This window comes from Pelobates fuscus, chromosome 4 (genome assembly GCF_036172605.1).
Source record: "Pelobates fuscus isolate aPelFus1 chromosome 4, aPelFus1.pri, whole genome shotgun sequence".
NCBI classification, from domain to species: Eukaryota; Metazoa; Chordata; class Amphibia; order Anura; family Pelobatidae; genus Pelobates; species Pelobates fuscus.
In genome coordinates, this window is record NC_086320.1 from 346,083,192 (window position 1) to 346,108,429 (window position 25,238).

Sequence of the window (25,238 nt, forward strand, 5' to 3'; positions counted from 1 at the left end):
CAGGCTTTTCCAAGAGTCCAAGAGTCTGCATGCAAACTTCGTCCGCTCAACGCGTTTCGTCTGGAACCAGACTTTGTCAAGAGCTGTCTTCACTTTATATTTGCATGTTTAAATATCCTGCTATGGGATTTCTCTGCCCCCTTTTTGTATGCACTTCCGTGTTCTACATGACGTAATCACTTGTGCATCGAGAAGCACGCACCTGGCGCTGCGAGAAGGAAGACATCATGGCGTCCCCTCACCCCCGGCTACGATGCACCCATGCTCCAACGCCTGCAATGATGTTCACTTTGATCAATTGACTTTATTTAACCCCTTAAGGACCAAACATCTGGAATAAAAGGGAATCATGACATGTCACACATGTCATGTGTCCTTAAGGGGTTAAGTGTCCATATTAACAATCTATTTGTGCAATGGGGAATTTTGATGTATTTATGGATATTCAAAAATTTACAAGAAAACTGACCATTTAAAGGCATTTTGAAAAACCTAAAGAAAAAAGAGACAATAAGAAAGAAGAAATACAAACGGAAATAGAGAGTAAAATACAACACACTAATTTTGAACTGAAATCTAAATTCTATCCGAACTGGGATAAAAGAGACTTTATCGCGTTTTTTTCTGAACTAGTTTTAGCTGATTTAAATGAAAAATTAGATAAAGGAGATAAGGAAAAGAAATATAAAACTCCTAATCTACCAAGGAAAGAAAGAGAAATAGTTAAAGGTTTAAAAAAGGACTCGGATATAGTAATAAAATCTGCAGACAAGGGCGGGAATAGTGATTTTAGATAGAACACAATACAAAGAGGAATCAAATAGGATGTTGGGAGATATTAATACGAATATTATGATCAATTCATCTACTCCAGGTAACATATTTATATATATACCTTACACATTTAGGTTGTGTTTGTGTGGTTGCACTATTAAACACCACTTGTTTTTGCGCCTAAGACACAGTATATACTTTGTATACTATTTCCTGCACATTTTGTATATAGAACCTTTAGAGGTGGTTCTGTCTTCTAGGCTGAGCACTTATCCAATATTGAACTTTTTCTTGATTACTGAATCCTTATTACACTTAAAATACGCTTGCATCAACATTCACCAAGTTCATCACATAGTGCGGCTAAAAGCCTTCATATACTTGATATGTACCTACGATAGTTTAATGTCCTTTGCTTTCATTTTCACTGTTTTTGTGTGTGGTCTACACACAAATTATCAATAAATAAAATACATGCAATCTATTCCTATGATAGAAGTTATTTATTTATGACCTTGGGGATAACAGGTTTTGTGAGCCAGACTGGCTTACAAGGGTAAAAGCAAATGTCTATAAATAATGCAGTTGTGAATATTAAAAGCTGTATAGAAAAATATATTCTCACAAAAATCTAAAGAAATTCACATCTTAACCATAGTCAAAAGCACAGCTGTCAACGGACAATGTTGATTTCAGTGAATATATAACTATATACAGTAATCAGATAAAAACAGGGGGGTAGGTGCAGCGCTTCAGTAATCCTTGACAACGTATATGTGAAGAGAACCAGAGAAGAAATAATAGTGTAGTATTTAAAACTGTAGTGGTGATAAATAAAATAAAAGATGTGCACTCACACTTTCCTGGAGCTTCAATACAGCTCCAGTGTATGCGCCTGGGCGGAAATATCCCCGCCTATGGATCAAGTGCAGAGGCAATTCTTCAAGTTATAGATGTGGTAGGGGGTATCCTCATAAAAAACTAACAAATAAAAATCGCATATGGTGAAGTATGTAGAGCTATGTAGCAAGGGTAGGTAAAAACTATCAAATGTGCACTCGCGTGTAATGGAGCCATAAAACCTGGCTCCTCTGATAGCGCTTGAAGTGGTATGATCCCCACTATGATACAGGTGTAAAAGCAAGTTCTTCCCTCCGTGTATATGTGGAGATAAACAAACAGAACCAAGAACCAAGAAGTTATAAACAATACACTTAACGCGATCTCCTTGGATAAAGCCTATCCAAGGAGAAACGCGTTAAGTGTATTGTTTATAACTTTTTTTTCACTATTTTATTATATATTGTATTTCTTTTATTATATATTTTTTTAACATTAAGGTACTTTTTTAATTGGACCATATTTTGCTGCTGTTGGATTGTTTGGAGCTATATCCCTGGTGGGGATCATACCACCCAAGCGCTTTGGATTGAGCAAACCGGAACTTGCTCATTAGTGTGAGTAGGCTTAAATTATTTATTTCTGCTTACACTCCTTTTTTACGGTGTACACTATTGTGGTTCTGTTTGTTTATCTCCACATATACATGGAGGGAAGAACTTGCTTTTACACCTGTATCCTTGAGTGGGGACCACTTCAAGCGCTATCAGAAGAGCCAGGTTTTACGGCTCCATTACACGTGAGTGCACATTTTATAGTTTTTACCTACCCTTGTTACATAGCTCTACATACTTCACCATATACAATTTTTATTTGTTTGTTTTTTATGAGGATACCCCCTACCACATCTATAACTTGAAGAATTGCCTCTGCACTTGATCCATAGGTGGGGATTATTCTGCCCAGGCGCATACACTGGAGCTGTATTGAAGCTCCAGGAAAGTGTGAGTGCACATCTTTTATTTAATTTATCACCACTACAATTTTAAATACTACACTATTATTTCTTCTCTGTTTCTCTTCACATATACATTGTCAAGGATTACTGAAGCGCTGCACCTACCCCCCTGTTTTTATCCAATTTTCTGATCGGAAAAGAGAGACTCCGTATTGGTGTTCCAGCTGCTTTTGGACTATTATCACTTTGCTTCCGTGCTGAATTTATTTTTGTGTGATTGTATATACAGTAATCAGCCACAACATTAAAACCACTGACAGGTGAAGTGAACAGTCAATTCTTGAATTGTATGTGTTGGAAGCAGGAAAATGGCAAGTAAAAAGATCACAGGGACTTTAACAATAGCCAAATAGTGATGGCTAGACAACTTGGTTAGAGCATCTGCAAAACGGCAAGTCTTGTGAGCTGTTCCTGGTATGCAGTATGTAGTACCTACCAAAAGTGGTACAAGAACTGGACCATGAAACAATGGAAGAAGGTTGCCTTCTTTGGTGAATTACGTTTTCTTTAAGATAAGGTGGATGGCCGGTGGCTTCACTTACCTGGTAGCTGGATGCCCAATGGAAAGAAGACAGGCTGGTGGAGGCAGTGTTATGCTCTGGGCAATGTTTTGCTGGAAAACCTTGGGTATTTGCGTTTATGTGGATGTTACTCTGACCCCTTCATGGCAATGGTGTTCCCTGATGGCAGTAGCCTCTTTCATCGTGATAATGTTCCATACCACTGCAAAAATTGTTCAGGAATCATGCTGCAAAAATCAATTCAGGAATGGTTTGAGAAACATAACAAACAGCTCTAGGCGATGCCCTGGCCTTCAAGTTCCACAGATCGCAATTCAATTAAGCAGCTGTGGATGTGCTTGATCAACAAATCTGATACATGGATGCCTCACATCGCAACTTGGGAGTAAAGTATCTGCTGATAATGTCTTAGTGCCAACTACAACAGGTCAAGTTCAAAGGTCTTGTGGAGTACATGCCTTCACGCATTAGAGCTGTTTTTAGCACCATGAGTGGACTTCCATAATATTAGGCAGCTGGTTTTAATGCTTTGGCTGTTCAGTGTATTATTACAACACTATAGATGATGTAAACTTTACAGAAATAATGTTTACCCTTTTAGCTATTCTTACCAATCTTTGTCATTAATATTTTTCATTTTCTTAGGACAATTCATCTACTTCAGTTCGAGTTTGGTGGAAGACAACACGCTCTCATCATCGTGGCTGGAAACCTCTTTTAGTGTGAAACCTTCAGATACTAATGCTGGTTGCCAGGTATGCATTTATAACTAAGAATTTATTATCAGCTTCTCCATAAATAATACATTTACATATTGAAACAAGGTCCAGTTTTTTTTTCCTACCAAATATTCCAAAATCTCCCATACTTTCACAATTGTAATTTTCCACTTTGTAATCAGTTTCAGATTAAAGTCTATTGCCGCTTCATTGACTTTGGATTCCAAACTGATTTCACACCAGTCAGTCTAACATAAGGGATACATTTGTTCAAGTGCATATGATTTACTAGGTAAATAATTAATAGACTATTGGTACAGAATTATGAAGGACCAAAGTGTTACTGCTAAGTTTTAAGGAAAACTGTCACTTTAAATTTTTTTTTAACATAATAAACCTTTCATCAAATTTTGAAAGGATTTTTTTTTTAAATCAAGTAGTGTTGTTCTGTGGTGACACTTGTCCTTTAAGATGAAAAACGAATAATCAGAGAATTATTACAATTATTATTTGTAATATATGAACAACCACAACTGAATGTAGAAAAGTCTGAAATAAAAAAATATATAATGATGCACTGCCTAACCTATGATTAATATAATTTTGTAAGTGGACAACATTCTGGAATGAGAGAAGTAAAAACAATGACATTTGTGCATTTAAAAAAATTAAAATGAACTACAAAAATTAAAATGAACTACAAAAATCAGGTAACGGTTTTAAATTATTTCCAGGAGAAATGACCAGCTCTTGATCCCCCCAGGACGCGAGGCAAGCAAGGGATATGCCTGGGCATTTGGAGGGCGGCTTTTTTTGTTTGCCTCGCGGAAGACATGTCCCTGCAGACACACACACACTCTCTCACTCACTGACAGACAGCCACACAGTGACAGACATTCACACACACTCACATACACACACTGACAGCCAGACATACACACTGCACAATCACTCACATACACACTGACAGACATACACAATCACTCACATACACACTGACAGCCAGGCACACACAATCACTCACATAGACACTGACAGACATACATACACAATCACTCACATACACACTGACTGACATACATATACAATCACTCACATACACACTGGCAGACATACATACACTGACAGCCAGACACACACAATCACTCAGACATACATACACAATCACTCAGACATACACACACTGAGAGCCTCCCTCCCTTCCCCACTCTACTCCACCCCAAACATTAACCGATTACTTTTATTTGTATTTTTTAGTATAAATCCACCCAGCCTCCAGTGGGGCTTTTCACAGGAAGGGAAGCAGGCATGCAGGCGGTTGTCCGGCTAAAAATCCATGCGGGCGGGCGGCGCTGGCGAGGGAGAACTGATTAGTGAGCTCTCTGCTCAGCTCCCTTGTGCACCGCAGAGTGATGCCGTGAGCCGGAATATGACGTCAGCCAGCGCCGCCTGCCCGCATGGATTTTTAGCCGGACAACCGCCTGCCTGGACTGTTAGCCGCCAGGCTAACAAGGCATTTGCCCTGGGCATTTGGTGGCGGTGTTTTTTGACGCCCCCTGAAAAATGAGCGCCCAAGGCAAATGCCTTGTTTGCCTCACGTCTAATACGTCCCTGCTTTAAGGCTTTTTGCAGTAAATGCTGTGCTTTCAGAGAAAATGCATTGTTTGCATCACAGCCTAGGGGCACCTCCACTGTCCACACCTTATATGGCTGCTGGAGGTGCTTCCTGGGGCAGTGCTGCACAGTTTGGCTGACATTCCCAACCTCTGCATGGAGACACTAAACTTTCCTCATATTTATTTAGTTCTAAAATATTTTACCAGGAAAGATACATTGAGATTTATCTTGTTTTCAAGTATGTCCTGGGTCCACAAATCATTGCATTGTTACAGTTAGTGTACAATAAAATACAAAAACAATATTAATATACAATATATACAACATTTAACATAGAACAGGTAGGAAATATATAATCAACCATGACAGGTGCATTCTGTTTTGAGGTATGTAGAGAGGGATCTCTAAAAGGACTTTAAGCTTAGGGAAGATTTTAATTTGTGCGGGAGGACATTCCACAAATGCGGTGCTCTGTAGGAGAAGGAGGATCGGGCTGCTTTCTTTTTGTATTGAGGTAGACTAAGTAAAGTGTTGGTACTGGATCGGAGGTTATAGGAAGTGGGAACAGCCGGGGAAAGCATTGCGTTCAGGTAGGGTGGGAGTTTCCCAGAAAAGCTCTTAAACACAAGGCTGGAAAGATGAAGGGTGCGTCTGGATTCCAGCGACAGCCAGTTTAGTTCTTTTAGCATGTCGCGATGGTGGGTCCTGTAATTACATTGTAGCACAAATCGGCAGAACGAGTTATACAATGTCACAGGTTACCTCTTTTTACGGAGGGATGTGTGTAACAAAAATGCTTTAAGAGGTGAAAAATGATTTGCAAGCAGCTCTATACACTTGTGTGGAAATATCCTCAATTCCACTAAACAGATATGTAAATTATAGTGCGGTGTAAGTGACAAGAGACCAACACCTATAAGTGGAGCGCTCAAAAAACATATACAGCTTACCCAACGTTAATTCATTCAATGATGCAGTATCAGGTACATGTTAGAAATACAAAGGAATACAATATAGTGCAGATGGTATATAAAGTGGCAATGCAGCAATAATGGTTATATTGTGGTGAACATATACACTCACATTTTAAGGAGCCTGTATATGGAAAACACTGGCTCCGTATTACGGCTTGTGTGCTTATAATGGTAGCACCACCCTTCTACTTCAGCTTGGATGAGTTCTCAAAGACATACAAGAGAATGGACCAATGTGTAGATTTTGGCAGTGGAGAAACACAATTATAGGTGAATAAATGAGGTGCTCACCTGGTCCTGAGCCTGTGGGTCCCGGCTCTAGGTATATAAGTATTGTACCAATTCAAGTGGGGATGGTACTACCCCTATGAAGATCCCTTGGAGGCTCCAAAAAGGACTTGAGAAAAATTTGAAAAAGTAACAAATTTATTGATATACAACAAATTTAAAAGCAAAAAATAAATATATCTTTAAAAAAGTTCTCAATAAAAGTCCTTTAAAATGGCCAATACGCGTTTCACTCTCAAAATAGAGCTTCTTCAGTCAGCTGTATGTGTTGAGTTTATTAATGTGGGATTGCGATGCAGATGCATTTACTACATCCCCATAATCAATGATTGGCATCAGCATTTGCTGTACAATCTTTTCCTTTACTGAAGGGCTTAAGCAGGATTTGTTTCTGTACAGGGCACCTAGTTTTGGATAAAGTTTAGATGCAAGCTTTTCTATGTGCAGGCCAAAAGATAGATTGGGGTCTAACATCATACCCAAGTATTTGAAAGAGTGGACTGCGGTCAGTGTGCCATTTGAAATTGTTTTGATGGATAGGTGGGAATTGTGTAATTTGTGTAATTTAGGTACTGTTCCAAAGATCATTGTGACAGTTTTGTCAGTGTTCAGGAACAGTTTGTTTTTTTGCGATCCACTTTCCTACCTCTGTAAACTGGTCTTGGAGTACAGCCTCAAGCTGCGGTAGATCGGAATTGCTCACATAGATTACCGTGTCATCTGCGTACATGTGTACATTTGAGGATTTGCAGACATTAGGCAGATCATTTATAAATAATGAAAATAGTAGGGGGCCGAGAATGGAACCTTGGGGAACACCACACGTGACTGGGAGAGGGAGGGATTCTCTGTCAGAAATGGACACATATTGCGAGTGATCCGATACATACGATCAAAACCAGTTTAGCGAATGATCACCAATATCTGAGTTTTTGAGTTTGTGCAGTAGAATGTCGTGGTCTACTGTGTCAAAGGCCTTAACAAAATCAAGGAAAAAAGCTCCAGTTAGGTCTCCTTGTTCCATGCCAGTTTGGATGTCATTGCAAACTTTTAAGAGGGCAGTTGTAGTGGAGTGATTCTGTCAAAAGCCCGATTGATCAGGGGTCAGATAGTTTGATTGTTGGTAATACTCACATAGTTGCGTATGGACACATTTTTCTAAGATTTTTGACAATACCGGGAGCAATGATATAGGGCGATAGTTAGAAACCAAAGTAGTGTCACCACTTTTATGGATAGGCACTACTCATGCAGTCTTCCAAAGTTTGGATATGTATCCAGACACAAAGGATTCATTAATTAGAGTTGCGACGGGTTTAGCAATTGCCGGTGCACTGAGCTTCAACAGCATTGTTGGAATTTGGTCATGTCCGGACTGGTTTTTCATTTTTAGATTATTAAGATGTTTTTCAAAGACACTAACAGGTACAGGTCTAAAAATGAACTTGTCTATATATTGATTCAATACATCCCTAAGAGGAGATGCTGATTGGCCAGGGCTGTCTTTGGCTTGTGCTGGCTTGACAGTCTCAGCCAATACAATGCTTTCCTGTGTGAAAGCATTGTGATTGTCTCAGAACACCACTTTTGATGTATATCATGTTTTCCATCTTCCTATATAATAAAGTTGATATCTGACAGAAAGAGGTGGTCCCAATATCAACATTGAATGGTTCAAGCTGGAAATATGGGGAAGCCAACTGTAAAAAACAGGAGACTCAGTAGTTTGGAAACTAAGTATCACCACTCTTTCTCACCTCAATGGCAGTCTTGCAAGGGTAATACTTACTGTTTCACAGCACATGATGCACTGTTTATAGTTGCATTATTTGAAATGAGATATGCATGGGCCTATATACAACCTGTTACCGATGCTATCAAATGATAACACGCAACAGCCTATACTGGGTTTACTTGGTACATGACTGTTTGTAAGAAAAAACAAAAAAAAACATGTTTGTATACATTTTAACATGTTTCAATCCATATTAAAAATGTAAAAAAAAGCGATTGGTTTTGATGTAAATTGTGATGCACTTAACAAGCGAGTGTTTAAATAGTAACTACAATGTATCCCACAGTGGCAAAATTATTCAAATAAATAATTTATCTAGATTTGGAAAAATAAAGAAAACAAATTCAGGTGAATGCCAGGTCCTATTTACTATTTTACGTACAATAGTTCTTCAGTGTTTTTATTTGTGTGTGGAATGGCTGCTCACGGTGTGAAAACAAACATAATCCACTGGCCTTGAATCTCTATTGAAAATATTAGTAGGGGAGAATTTAATGGAACCAAGCAATTTTAATAATCAGTAGGGGTTTCCTTTTTTCCCCCCAAGAAATCTGTGATTGTTGAGTGAATATTGTAAATTATTCATTTTGAAATAAAGAGGTTATATGTTGTCAGAGTATTCAGAGGCAAAGCCAAATCTTCCCTGTGTATATCGTGTGCCTGCTGTTTGCTTTTCTAATTACAATAAGGACAAGAACTGCACAAGAAAATATATTTTGATGAATGTAGACACGTTCTTTAATATATTTTCTACAGCGATGTAGGGCCTCCCTACATCTGCCATTCACAGTTACCAAACAAAAACTTTTAAACCCTCAGAATTGTATTATTCTACAGTAATAATAGCACCAGTTCTACAACTCTGGGTGATGATCTCCAATTATCAAACTGGCAATGACAATCGTTAAACGAACAACAGCATTACTTTTATTTTGTTTAATAAAGTGTGTGTATGTATGTGTATTCCTAATGTTACAGTCCTGATGTCCCTAAATAGTTTACGCCCATCCATCTTTAAAAAAGAAAAAAAAATATAGGAATACATATAAAAGAATCACTCATCTGACCTCCAGTGCTGAGTCCTCCTCGGCATTGCCGCATCCTGGAGGCGGGCCTCCGGGATGACGGGCCAATCCAATGCTTCTCCTGCAGGAGCATTGTGAAGTGCAATGCAACTACAATTCCTCCATAGAGAATGATTGTATTCAATGATTCTCTATGGGTGATGGTGACTGCACTGTGCATGTGTGTGTGACACCACGTGTACATCGTATGAGAGTTTGGAAGTAAGATTCAAAGCATTCATACCCAGAGGGCTTGGAGGTGTGGCTTGAAGCTGGGCTTTGCAGCCTTCTATTTAGTTTAAATTTGGTTTTGAAGAGTCAATACGATGAAGTTGTTAAAGTGCTTATAATGTCCCTTTAAAGTTAAGGAATTTAGCTCACAAACAGCTTAATAGAATTAGAATTAGATCTTAAAAATAGACATCCAGGAGGGCGGAGCCTGAACGCTGAAGAGACTAGTCGCATGCAAAGAGAGCTCCGATCTCAAAATGGCGAAAAGCAGAAAAATTTACCCCACTTTTATCCTTACCTGCCAGCAAACACCCCAAGACAAAATGGGGAGAAAGGGGAAGAAATCGGTACCACACAAACCCCCATCAGGTCTCACAATCGGAGAGATGTGGATGCAAGCACGAGGCGCCTCCGAGACTATCATGGCGGCCCAGCATGGCGGGTGTTCGGATTTTTCCGAAGACATTTCTGACGACGAAGGGGGATACCTGCTGACCCCAGACCCACAGCAGAAGGCACGACAAAGTGGCAAAGAGGCGGATGAAGGACCGATCACTGTTATGGTCATGAAAGCGCTCATGGTGGACTTAAAAAAAAGCTTCCATGAAGAGATCAAGACGCTCCGAGCAGACCTGCAGGGCCTGACAGGCCGCATCTCCAAATTGGAGGGCTCGTCCCTGACCCACACTCAAGACATAACAACGTTACGACACACAATACAAGGCCTGGATAAACAGAACCGGCAACTCGACCAGCGCCTCGCGGCGCTTGAAGACGCTAGACGGGCGTCCAACATAAAAGTAAGGGGAGTACGTGAGGACATTGCCGAGGCCGACCTACCTCTTTTAATTGATTGGCTGCTCCTCACTATCCTACCACAGGGAAATCGTGCAAAGATCACACCAGAAGGGATCTTCCGAATCCCTAAACCACCGAACGCACCGACCAACGCCACACGGGATGTTATCCTGAGCCTCCGCAGCAGTGGGCACAGAACGGCGATTTTGTCAGCTTTTCAAACCAAATCCCCCTTCTGATTTGAAAACATGGACATATCGCTCTACTCGGATCTATCTAACAGCACACTAGCCTGGCGAAGAACGCTGAAGCCACTTACTACGATCCTTCGTGCCCACAAGGTAGAATACCGTTGGCGACCCCATAGGACACTATCAGTCACACGGGGAAAGGACTTTCACACCATACAGGACGCCCAAGACTCCCCGGCATTCCTCCAGCTCCTGGACTTACCTCAAGAGCTGCTGACCTCGGCGGAACCAGCTACTACGGACACTAGCAGCTCTCCCAACCGCACTCATGTATGGGACCCGGACAAGAGCGTCCCATTCATCCCCCTGAGTTCCACGCCGGAGACGTATGCTGCGATCACGACATAGGGACACCGGGACTAATACGGCCTATCCTTGGCTGAAACCGCTACATGAAAGTAGCACCTAGTATGTCGGGACGTGTCAGGTTTTACACTGTTTAACCAATGGCGGGGGACGGGATACCCTAACGGGAACAAATATACCATGTAACACGGGGCCCTCTCCGACCCGCACTGAGCTTACAATGTCGGCGACCACCCAGATATGATGAGGAGGTAGCAAGAGACTCAAGTAATGTTACTAGTTTGGTTGTTTATGTTGTGTTAAGCTTTTAATGCTTTTCTTTTCTGGACCTTATTCCGCGCAGGCGGCTGCCTCATAGGGACAACACCGACAGTCAGCGTAACAGGGACAAACCATACCAGTTAGGTCCCATGAGACAGCTGTTAATATGCACAATGTCCTGCAAAATTTTCAAGCCTGACCTCCCTGAGACAGACAACTGATGTTGATGTTATAATATGTTTTTAATACGCAAACTAGCTTAAATAGTAATCGCATGCCATATACTTTCATGTTAAACTATGTCGTCCACCTAATGCGACCTTAAATGTTCAAATATAATGAAAATACCTCTACTCACTGACACTCTTATGATGTATACTCTCACGCCTCAAAGCTCTGTTTAAATGATACCTTTTCAAAATGTACGCTTCCTGAACAAATGTTGTTATCCCATGTGAGTCGCGAAAAATAGGGAATTAATCATATTTAAAAGTCAGCTAATGTAGCCTATTGAAGTTAATCCTGCATGCTGTTAATTAAAACTGTTCATAATGTCTGTCTAAGCTGTGCACTAGCGCAGTTAACTACGCATAGGTAAACGCTGATCACTTAACCTACCCAGACGACACATTTTCTTAGAGATATCAGACATATGCAAACTGCATGTATTCACCATGATCAACCTCTCTATAAGTAGCTTAAAAGTGTGCACAACTGGGTTAGCATAACTAACATAACCAGCTTAGTAGCATGTTATTATATCTTTTGTTCTGACGTTTATAAACATTATAATTTTTCTATTCGTATACCTACTAACGCTGACACTTGCATGTCATATATCGCTAGATAGTCTTACCACGTTTAAAAATGTTTAAAAAATGTGCTTTCACCTCAATGCCACATATGTATGGATATTACTGTGATTATGTTTGCTGTTGTGGCAGCGTATATCATTTTGTCAAACCATGCACAACAAAAATAAAGAATAAAAAAAAAAAAATAGACATCCTTAATCAAAGTAATCCAAAAGCTTGGTGATGGAGTTGTTGAAGGGCTCAAAGCAGGTCAGTCAATTAGTACGTTGAGAAAGCATATAAATACAAATCTCTATTTGGGCATCAGCAGTTTCATAATAGAACATAAAGAAAGGCTTTTTAAAAAAAACTAAATCATCTAGTATGTCAAAGAATTCTGCTGCATTAATATGTCAATTTGATGGAACTATGGAGCCTAGTCTAAATCATGGTCAATACACCAAAACCATTAATTAATCATTAGCAAGCTTTAGAATTGGCACTGTGGAAACAGGTAGTATTTTGCATGGATCCATCAAAACCCAGACTCATCCAGAAATTGCAAAATCTAAAGAATTCTTCTTTACAGAGACCATCATTTCACTGCTTCAAATTCCAAAGGCAGTGAGCGATACAATATTATAGAAGATGATTTTAGCTTTTTATGTGGCTGTTTGGATGTAGCAGCTCATCATGGAGCTCCCAGTAAAGAGTTATTAAGCTGACAGTGCTTCTACTGTCAGTTTGGAACTCAGTGGACCGCGTTGCCTACAAAGATCAATGACTTTCATGTTGTAAGTATGTTAGCAATGATGACAGAACTGTTCCGTTATCTCATCTACTTTTCGTAATACTTTTCAGGTTAGCTGTTGTTGGCCTTGAATTATTTTTTTCACAATAATAACGCTTACAACTAAATGGGGCAGCTCTTGCAATGTACACATTTAATGACTTGACTCATTGGGTATATCTTACTCTAAGGTGTCACATTGTAAAGTAATTTATCAACACAACATTCGCCATTGCACTGTTTATGTAAGCTTACGGCAAGTGTGAACCTGATTGTATCTATCTACCTGCAATAGGTGTTGCTGTTCTAGTCAGGTTCTGTAGTGGAATTTGGTGTCTTCTTATTTTTAGACGTATGAGCCTGGGTTCTCTTAGTAGAGTACTTGTTTAGTCTTCTTACTGAATACCAATATCCTCATAGTCTTCAGTGGAGGAATTATACGCAAAGAGACCAAGAGAACCCAGCCCCTAGTGCATATCACCAAGCTTCACAGATGAACATATCATGAAACCCATAAAATATATGGATTTAAAAAAAACCATTAATGCAGCAATTTTAAACAAAATATACTGCTCCCGATGGACATTGTGGTCATTTTATTACATTTCCAAAAGTATCCTTCAGAGCAGAGTTGGCCAAAATGTGCATTTACCATTGTACTACAGTTTGAGGACTGAATGGAGGATTGTCATTAGATGAAAACATAAAAATGGAATTATGGTATAGGAACCTTTATTTCTAAATCCACCTCTGATCCAAGTTTTAAGTGGAGAAATTTAAGTTTTTTTTAAAGATATAGAAGATAAAGACAGAAGCAGTTACTTAGCTCCTTAACACAAAGTTTACTGCTTTGCCATCTCTGAATGTCCAGTGGTAGGACATGCAAAAGAAGTCGATGGTAAACATTAATGTTCAGGAGTTTCTAGAAATGTAGCGTTAACGTTTTACATTATGCATTTTTTTTCAGTACGTTATTCAGTTCACAGAGTGAAAAGCAGGAATTGGACTCTAAATGTTTTGAGAGGTAAGGGTGGTTAGTTCGCAATATCTGAAGAAAGATTGCTGGAGCAGATTTGTTTTGAATTTAAATTGAAAGGACGAGACAAAACAATGTCAAACTGACCAAGGTCAGAAAACAGAACAGATAGAAAGCAAGAAAATAATAGATACCAAGTGACAATTAAAAATCAAGGTGAGGGAAGGTTGAGAACATGGAAGGTTAGATACTGAAGGTAATCACAGAAGTATAGAATTGAAGGAATCATAGGAATGAAGAATATGGTTCATTTTTTATCTCATCAATGGAAAAAAGAAAGCAAAAGTAACTATGTAGGAAGTCAGCTTGATTTTGAGTTGAGTCGAACGGTAAAACAGTAGCAAGGAAACTACATTTATACGTAAGGCTGTGTTCAGATCTCATACAGTCATTGACACCTGTACTTTGTCTTCAGGGATATGAAATGCCTTTATAGTTACTTTTGTCTAGGTATCAAAGAATAGTGTTTAACACAGTGAGAAAAGTAATCCCTCTCAACGATAGCTGGATACCCTTGGTGGATTTTTATTTGAAGTGTAGATAAGACAAGAAATTTAAAAACATGCACAAAACTTGAAAATAATGTCCTAAAGAGGACAATAACAATAGCTACTAAGTTGCATGTTAGATATCATTAGCATTAAATCACCTCTTTCCCTGATTTTGACATAATGTAGTTTGTACAATAAAAATTAAATTAATCTGTGTTTGTATAAATAAATACATTTTAAAAAATGAAGATATGGTCATTGGACACTGTATTATATAAATATTATATTATCATACAAATACATACAAATATGATAGTGTTACACACTAGCCATAAATTACAAATCTGTAAGTCAATACGTTTTTAATTGAAAGAGTGCAGAGACTCAGCTACCCATATGGTGCCCTATCCTAAATATATAATGTATCTGTCTGTTCTCTCTCTCTCTCTCTCTCTCTCTCTCTCTCTATTTCTCTCTCTTTCTCATCATTAAATAAAACAAGTATGAAAAACAATATTTTTTTTAAATAATAATCAAGCTTGTTATTTATGCAATATCACTCCCCAGAATATTAAAACACATACAGAACATTGAATCGATGCTTAATTAAAGGTCATCTGGAAAATTAATTATAAAAACAAATACAATTTGTGTACACTTCTGCTATAAAATTTTACTTTCCTTTTCAGTTGCATCAATCTCTACGCGCTTATTCTCTTCACAACTTTATTAATATTCTCATGCATATCTTGTGATGTGCACATGCAGCTTCTATTTCAGCATAATTAGACATGCTCTTTCCGATCTCACCTTGCAAGCCATAACATTTACCTTACGTAACTGGGAAGTCAACTGTTCTTTAACTTATTCGAAACAAACACAAAAGGACATAGAGGGTGAATTAATAAAAAATAAAATCTATATTCACAAGATTTCTGCAGCCTTTTGCAATACAATTCATATTAATATTAATAGGCAATATAAAGCAGAATGGCATCTTGTTAAAAATACTTTTTCAAGACTTGACTGATTTGACTGGTAGATGAGCTGTCACTGCCTTAACGTTACATAACTGATTAGTATTCTGTAACCACCTTTCACATAAAACGTGTCTGTTGATGGTTGTAACATTGTCTTATTGCAAGCACTTGCCACAAATTTTCTCTGTAGTACTCTAAGTGAGATTTCTAACAGAAATTGCACGCTTGCAGGAAGACACTAATATGACATTTGACCACATGAAAGATGCAAAGCAGTAATTTTGCACGCCAGGGGTATCAAGGCTTTCATTTAATCTAACCTTAGTTGAAAGCTTTATTTGTGTATACAAGTTTGGAAGTAAATATATTTCAAACCATAATCTGAAAACAATTCTAAAATTGCCTGGATTGGAGATTGTATCTAAATTATCTATTTGAGCCTCAATTTAGGTTTTCAGCTCACAAAATCTTTCTGTTTCCTGGATTAAGACCATCGTTTCACATTCTTTGCCGGTTATTTAATGCCAATTGACATGATGCCAGATAGTTATACTAAGGAAAAAAATCCAAGTCATCTATGCGGGACATTGGACAATTTAAGTTGGGTTTGGTTTCAACAATAGCTGATTTGTTATTACAATTATATAAAATACCAGATTGAAATGTACTCTCGAAACTGAGCTGGCCAGCTGTTGAAAATGTGATGTTTCAAACCAAACAAACAGACAATGAAGCAGTTAAACATACAGTTGTCCTAGGAAGTCCCAATATGAAGTCCCATCTGTGACCATAAAGGGATGCCTAAGCTCAACAACAATATTTCTGTAGGATGTAGCACTTAGATGATGCTTAGTTGGTATTTAGGAGCCTAATTCATGCCAAGAAAATATTCCTCACATCTTTCCACCACTAAGGCAAGCCTAAATCGTCAACACAAGGCATGATGCAATAATGGATTCAAATTTGTCTCCGAAATGTTAACCTGCAAACTGCACGATGCAGCAGAAATCAAGATTCGTCAGGCAAAATGTTTGTAATTTTCTACTGTCCAGTTTTGGTGTGTCTGTGCCCACTGTTGCCTAAGCTACAAGTTCTTTGCTGTCTAGTATGGACATGAAAGCTGTGGTGTTCTGCTGCTGTAGCCCATGCATTTTGTTGCTGTCACATGATCGTCTTATAGTAGATATTTGGTAGAATGTAAATGTAAGCATTAAAAGGGAGGTATTTAAATGCTTCCAGTAATGTGGCCACTGAATATGTATTCCAGTACAAAGTAAACTCACTGTGTAGAAAAGATTGCAAGAATAAAAATATAGTGCAATATCATTGTATTCTTCAATTGCTATTTTTAGAATATAACCGTAAACAAAAAATTACATTTTTACAAATAGTTAAAATTCGTAATATGCAGTTGTTACTGTTATAACAATTGTCACTTTATTTCTTTTTACAGATTCGGCTTTGGTACCAAATGAAGGGTACGGCCAAATTATCAGTTTTTACAAAATATGTTGAAAATGAAGGTTCACAAATGCAGCTTGTCAAACAAATTACGGGGTCATCTAGTAACCAGTGGGAAAAGGCGACCATTGATTTCAGCACTGATTCCAAAAGCATGAAGGTAAGAATGTATGCAAAATAAAGAATTATTCTCATTATACATCAATCTTACATTCCTAAGATCCAATAACTCCCCCCCCCCCCATATACTATATGCAGAATAGTTAATTTATCGTTTTTCTTTGGAGGAGGGGAGGAAAGGACTTTTGTTGCAAACCAAACATTTTGCATAAACCAATCATACATAGTCACTCATTTAAACCAACTATAATATGTTTGTCTTTTTAGTATGTTACTTGTAGTTTTGTAATTTCTTTTGTAGTTTTGTAACTTTCTTTTCTCAGGGAACACACACACACACAAACACACACACCCTTTAGACTCTACTATTACAGGAGCTTTGCTGCTTACATTTGCCAGATATTTTCCCAATATATTTCATTAAAAATCATGGAATTAAATTAGACAATTTTTGACATATTTTGCATTAAAAACCTCCTTCTTGACACTTTGAGCCAAAATGACATCACACTAAAGCTGAGTAATGATTTTATAGGCAGTTTCCATAGCTTATTTGGTATAGTTTAACCTATTAAATTAATACATATCATGTTTGGTGTCAAACCTCTTTTTTAAAATAGTTTTTCCGCCTAGACAGAACACATTAAGAAATTAGGAATATTTATTATGGCAAAAGCAATGTCTAGAATAATTAACAGTATAAAACAAAAAAGGGCAACATTTTTTGAAAGACATACTCCATTATGGTGCCTAGAGAGATATCCGCTATGCCTCACTGATGATGCCTAACAAGGCTGAAACGATCGTCTGGGGTTGTTGTATCTCTCGTGCAGAGGAAACTTGCTGGCATTTCGGATCTGGACTGCCTGTATGGGTGGGACCAGTCTCATATGTTTCAGAGATGTTCTCTCTTTAATGGCACAAGATGAGCTAAAACCAGCTTGAGAACTGAGCGGGGACCCACCGAAGGGCAGGCTATTTAAGCTGCTGCCTGTTCTCAGAACTCTCTTGCGCCCTGTTTTTTGCTCTCCATAAGTTTAAAGGGCAATCCAGACGTGGACCCCTTGCTCACGGTGCCTAGAGAGATATCAGTTATGCCTCACTGATGATGCCTAACAAGGCTGAAACGATTGTCTGGGGTTGCTGTATCTCTCGTGCAGAGGGAACTTGCTGGCATTTCGGATCTGGACTGCCCGTATGGGTGGGACCAGTCTGATATGTTTCAGAGATGTTCTCTCTTTAATGGCACAAGATGAGCTAAAACCAGCTTGAGAACTGAGCGGGGACCCACCGAAGGGCAGGCTATTTAAGCTGCTGCCTGTTCTCAGTATTCTCTTGTGCCCTGTTTTTTGCTCTACATACTCCATTATACTTAGATGTAAGAATTATTCTTCTGTTCACACACTTTATATTGCCTTTCTGCTGTGTCATAAATTATTGCACGATTAACTTAGTTTAGGCTCCCAACTTCCGTAGAAATGAAATTCAATGTGACATCAAAGTATATAGGAACATTTTAAATAGGATTTTCTTAATGCCAGTTCAAAGAGAATGTATCACTAATTAAGTGATATAAAACATGTTTTATGATGTCTTTCATGTTGGATAAAATGGATTGCCACTCGGTAATGGAATTCTGGGTATTCAAAACATTCTGATGAATATTTTGCATGCTTTTAATTCCAGGATGGAATTAAAAAGGGGCACACATTTAAAGTATCCTCGTTTTGATAATGGAACCAACAGTACATGCTAAAGATTGTTTTCAGACCCAGTTAAAAACGGATTCAAAAATCTGGGTGATCTTGTAAAAAGGAATCATTTTTAGAGAGCTTTAACTTATTTATTTATGTAATATTTGGGCATTGTTACCTCCTCTCTCCAAATGGCAAGCCTCCAGACCATCAATGATATAGTCAAATTTAGCAGCTTCAAACTTTAACAATATAATGGCAATTATATTTTAGAGTTCTTCAAATATAAATTCCAAAATTCCCAAACAATGTTTCAATTAAAATTCTTGATATCATATAAAAAACAAGTATAAACATTGGATAGACACATAAAGTCTACCCAACCAAACAAAGATAACACAAATAGGATATAGTACAATATAAGTAAGCAAAATATATAAAAAATATCTTTATTTTTAGCCGATGTAAAATAACAGATGAAATTTGTATCTTGTAATACCTTTTTCATTGGATTAGCAGAATTTTTTTAATGACAAGCTTTCGGGATAACCTCCCTTTCTCAAGTCTAAAGCATTTCTGGGCAAAGAGGAGACATAAAAAGTCAAGTTGTGATACACAAGATAGCTTCACACAAGATATTTACGACCCTCTGCGAGAATTGTGTCTATTTTCCATTAAACTTGAGTTTTATCTGCACTCATATTGCTTTAACTCCTGTATCGCAACCCAACTTTGAATTCCATGTGTCGTCTTTGCTCAGAAATGCTTTAGACTAGAGAAAGTGAGGTTCTCCCGAAAGCTTTTAATTGCAAAATTCTGTTAGTCCAATAAAAAAGGTATTACAAGATACAAATTTCATCTGTTATTTTACATCTACATCACTGAACTAATACGGCTACAATCTTTATTTTTAGCCACATTTTAAAACTTTGAATTTAATTGAATAATGTAAACTATTATGTTAATTACCACTTAGGATTTCAGACAGTAAAGTCTTACTACAAAAACTATTGTTATTCTTAGCATGGACATACAAATATGCCATATTCATGCCTGACAATAATATAACCTTTTGTATGAGTATGAGTTATTAAGATTAGTACATACATGTGTTGTAAGTAATGTATTCAATATTTTTTTTAGAATAAGTCTATGTTGGATGATAATCTTGATGTCAGATGTCACACTGATGACATTTTATCAGAACAATGCACTTTTCCGACTCAAAATGTTCTGATATGATCTGTGTTTTTAAAGGTTTCTTTGTATTTCATTTAATGTTAAGAAACATATTATCTGTTTTGTACCTTGTCCTTTACAACATTTATCAACATTTAGTTGATAAAAATAAAAAGCCACAAGGGATTTACTATATAACTTAAAATCAATGCTTAAAATCTACACTATTCAAGTACTATAATACTCTGCAGTATCACAATGCTGTAGATTTGAATCCACATGTTGATATTTCTAGAAAAATAAGTGTTTATGTAATATTTAAATGTCTGAAATGTCTGAATATTTTCCCACTTGATTAATCCTGCTCTTAAAATCAGGCGTTTTTCATCTTTTTGTTAAATACATTTTTATGAAAGTGTATTTCTAGGATGATTAAAACACTTGGCTTGCTTGTAAACATTTGTAGTTGCCTTAATAGTGACTTGAGCAGAACCTAGAATGTTTGGTATTAGATGCATGCATTCATTTTCATCCGAGTGGCAATTCATCCAATCATCAGTTCATCCGAATTCTGTAACTCCTCTTACATCTGACGGCTTATCAGGTAGAAGGTAACTGTAACTTATTGTGAATAACACTTTAATCTATAAAAAGGATACACACTTGGGACATAGTTACAAGCCTTAAAAGGCTTCTCCTATGCCTTAATCTAATATGGCATAGATGGAGGGCAGAGACGAAAGGGTAGGCATAAAAATGACATATCATAAAATTAATATACAAGTGTGTATCTATAGACATTATTACAATAGGCTAATTACCAAACTATGAATCATAAATCTCACCCTGAGAAATACTATGAAGTGATGGGAAAGACGATAAAAAATACCGGCATCGGGGGCAGAGTCTGACCACCGAGCCGTGCAGACGCATCTGACACGAGCTCCGGCCCGGCGGGTGTAAACCGGTACAAAAGCGGCGCTATCAAGCCCGAAATCGCTCGAGGGTGCGCCACCCACGTCAGGGGTGCCCCGCTGAGCACGACACCACTCCGGTGCATGCCGAAGCCGGGAACACGGAGATCCAAATGCGACCTACTGGGGCCGAGGCGGGGGGGAGATGGCCGCTCCCCTCGGTGCTCGAGCCCACAAGCAATATCAGCACAGCCTACCCCCCCTGGACCGGTGGGTGATATCCCGGTCCCCTCTGGCCACACAGACCAGCAAGGAAAGTGTGCAACACAGCCACAAGACATGGCGGGGCAACAGACCCACAAGGTACAGCCAAAATGGCCGACCAGCCTAGATCTACAAAACAGAGCAACCGCTCTAAAGCACACATGTCCCCTATGGAAGTGTTTGACCAGCTATGCGCAGGCCTCAGGAAAGCCCTGCAAAGCCGAGGGGCAACCCACCGACAAGCTGACCTAATGGTGGCCTTGTGGATAAGACCAGCGGCGAGACACAAATATTATAAGCAGGTACCCCGAGCATCTAAAATAGCCGTCAGGCAAATCAGATACCAGAGGGCCCTGAGAAACACATGCTCCCACCCGCACACAAGCAACACAGGGACCTTAAAGCACACAAAAAAAGCGTCTGACCTCGATTCCGGCTACCAGCGCAGCACCAAGCACCTCTCCCTGACCAATGCTGCAACACAAGCGGCTAAGAGGCTACACATCATGAAGATACTTACAGGAGCTGACCCCTACAACAGAAACACCGAGCCCTGTGGCCATTATGAGCCTGCAATACTCCGCAGCCACGCTACAGCACCCGGCCCATGGGGGTCCAGCGAGAGGGAGGTCTGGCGGGGAGACATCACCGGAGATCAGCATAACAGTTACCATGCCAGCGACACCCTCCACCCTTCGGGCATCGGATGAAGAACCAGGACTTACCTACAGTAATCGTGAGCTCCATGTTGCGCAGTATATGGAACCACGAGATGCAATGCTTTATTATTGTTTATTTCTCTGCACTTACCTTTAACATCAGAACAGGCCTATTCCCTGAGTAATTATTAGTGCATGCCAACATATTGTTGCCCCTGTGGTTCTGAAGTGACAAAATGCCTTGGAAATTTACAATTTTCTCTTATCTGCAGCCTACACTAACTACAGGGCTAAATGTGACGCAAATTACTGTTGTCTATATTTTTACTTTCTCTGAATCCTGCTGCTGAGACCAGTATAGCGAGGGAACAGAATTGTTAATAGTCTTTTGCATTGCTCTTGCAAATACACTAGCTTATATATTGCATTTGTGTTTAACAGGAGTTTCTCATTCTGATAACTTAATCTATGTATTTGTGTTATGGTAGCCTAAATGTTTATCACATAGTTAGCTAGACAGGCCAAACCGCCTCAACACTGTACCAGCGTACGCGAAGTTCTAAAGTTAAGCCTGAACTAGCAATATCTTGTCTAAGCATGTAAACTAGTACTCATACGCTTATTTCTTGAATCGTTACTTGTTAATTATTTTTAACAAAATGTATGCAAACCTCACATGCCACAACACTGTTATGTTATAACTATGAAAATAGAGCCTGCTGACGCCGTTGTGGCCATACAAAAGAATTTATAAAAAAAAAAAAATACCGGCATCAAGTCCTGAAAAGGTTAAATAGTAGTGATGTTGCGAACATAACATTTTCAGTTCGCGAACCGCGAACGCTAACTTCCGCAAATGTTCGCGAACCGGGCGAACCGGGCGAACCGCCATAGACTTCAATAGGCAGGCGAATTTTAAAACCCACAGGGACTCTTTCTGGCCACAATAGTGGTTGAAGGGGGGGGGAGGAGACCTACTCTCCTTCCCCCCCAGCCCCCACCCCTGGGTGGCGGGTGGGGGCCATAAAGATAATGAGGGGGGACCTACTGTCCTCCCCCTCTCTGGGCTTCACCCCTGGGCGGCGGGTGGGGGCCATAATGGTAATGAGGGGGGGGACCTACTGTCCTCCCCCTCTCTGGCCCCCACCCCTGTGCGGCGGGTGGGGGCCCTAAAAAAAAATAAGGGGGGGACCTACTGTCCCCCCCCCGGCCCCCACCCCTGAGCGGTGGGTGGGGGCCCTAAAAATAACAATAAGGACGGACCTACTGTCCCCTACTGGCCCCCACCCCTGAGCGCTGGGTGGAGGCCCTAAAAATAACAATAAGGGGGGACCTATTGTCCCCCCCGGCCCCCACCCCTGAGCGGTGGGTGGGGGCCCTAAAAATAACAATAAGGGGGGGGACCTACTGTCCCCCCCGGCCCCCACCCCTGAGCGGTGGGTGGGGGCCATAAAGATAATGAGGGGGGACCTACTGTCCTCCCCCTCTCTGGCCCCCACCCCTGGGCGGCGGGTGGGGGCCATAATGGTAATGAGGGGGGGGACCTACTGTCCTCCCCCCGGCCCCCACCTCTGGGCGGCGGGTGGGGGCCATAAAGATAATGAGGGGGGACCTACTGTCCTCCCCCTCTCTGGCCCCCACCCCTGGGCGGCGGGTGGGGGCCTTAAAAAAACAATAAGGGGGGACCTACTGTCCCCCCTGGCCCCCACCCCTGAACGGTGGGTGGGGGCCCTAAAAATAACAATAAGGGGGGACCTACTGTCCCCTACTGGCCCCCACCCCTGAGCGCTGGGTGGAGGCCCTAAAAATAACAATAATGGGGGACCTATTGTTCCCCCCGGCCCCCACCCCTGAGCGGTGGGTGGGGGCCCTAAAAATAACAATAAGGGGGGGACCTACTGTCCCCCCCGGCCCCCACCCCTGAGCGGTGGGTGGGGGCCCTAAATTAACAATAAGGGGGACCTACTGTCCCCCCCGGCCCCCACCCCTGAGCGGTGGGTGGGGGCCCTAAATACAAAGGGGGGGACCCTAGTCACACCTCCCCCCCAAAGAAAATTATCCCCCTACCTACCCCCCTCACCCTAAAAATAGTTAGGGGGACCTAACTAAAAACCTGTAAAAAAAATTAGATAAAAACAACTTACCATTCGATGTTTTCTTTCTTCTAAAATCTTCTTTTTTCAGCCCCAAAAAATGCCAAATAAAAAACCATAATAACTGACGCAATAAAAAAAAAATAAAATAAACAAGCTCAAAACAAATAATCCATCTTCACCCATGGAGGGCTCCGCGCAGACTGAGCTCTGCAGGGCGGGGGAAGGCTTATAAAGCCTTGCCACGCCCTGCAATTAGGCTAAGAACACTCTGATTGGCTGGTTTCAGCCAATCAGAGTGCTCTTTGTCATTTTACACAGCGTGGGAAAATTCCAAAGAACTTTCACACGCTGTGTAAAATGACACAGAGCACTGTGATTGGATGACTTGAAATCCATCCAATCACAGTGCTCTGTGTCATTTTACACAGCGTGGGAAAATTCCAAAGAACTTTCCCACGCTGTGTAAAATGACACAGAGCACTGTGATTGGATGGATTTCAAGCCATCCAATCAGAGTGCTCTGTGTCATTTTACACAGCGTGGGAAAGTTCTTTGGAATTTTCCCACGCTGTGTAAAATGACAAAGAACACTCTGATTGGTGGGCTTGAAATCCATCCAATCACAGTGCTCTGTGTCATTTTACACAGCGTATTTTTAGGGCCCCCACCCACCGCTCAGGGGTGGGGGCCGGGGGGGTCAGTAGGTCCCCCCTTATTGTCATTTTTAGGGCCCCCACCCACCGCTCAGGGGTGGGGGCCGGGGGGAAAGTAGGTCCCCCCTTATTGTTATTTTTAGGGCCCCCACCCACTGCTCAGGGGTTGGGGCCGGGGGGGGGGGACAGTAGGGCCTGTGGGCAGCCACAGGCGAGTAGTATTGCGAGTAGGGGCACAATTTACTAATACTAAGTAATTTTTAGTTAGTATTAGTAAATTTGGCTGAAAGACCACAAAAAATAATTAAAAAAATAGGGGGCGGACCAAACATCGCATATGTTCGCTGTCCGTGGCGAACGCGAACACGCTATGTTCGCCAGGAACTATTCGCCAGCGAACCGTTCGGGACATCACTATTAAATAGCTTAGAGAAACATAAACAGGAAAATTCAAAGAATGTAGACAAAGCCGCTGTCCCTTAAAATCGAACTAGACAGGCGTAGGAGGAAAATGGAAAGCGAAAAAAAATTAAGTCTCTAAAATCATAATTCCAGCAGATTTAATCATACAACTCCTTCAATTAACAAAGTGTAACAACATAGTGAGGTCAAGTGCCGAAAAGATAAATAAAAGTAACCTCCCGATAGCA

General features: G+C 40.1%; 1 protein-coding gene across 1 annotated transcript in view; it reads left to right on the top strand.

Annotated features, from left to right (window-relative positions):
• Positions 1-25,238, top strand: part of MALRD1 (MAM and LDL receptor class A domain containing 1) — a 293,099-nt gene that overhangs the window by 59,770 nt on the left and 208,091 nt on the right. Inside the window, exons 7-9 of the mRNA XM_063453142.1 lie at positions 3,799-3,908; positions 10,147-10,641; positions 17,002-17,169. Of these exons, the coding sequence (XP_063309212.1) occupies positions 3,799-3,908; positions 10,147-10,641; positions 17,002-17,169 (773 nt within the window). The remainder of the gene's footprint in view (positions 1-3,798; positions 3,909-10,146; positions 10,642-17,001; positions 17,170-25,238) is intronic.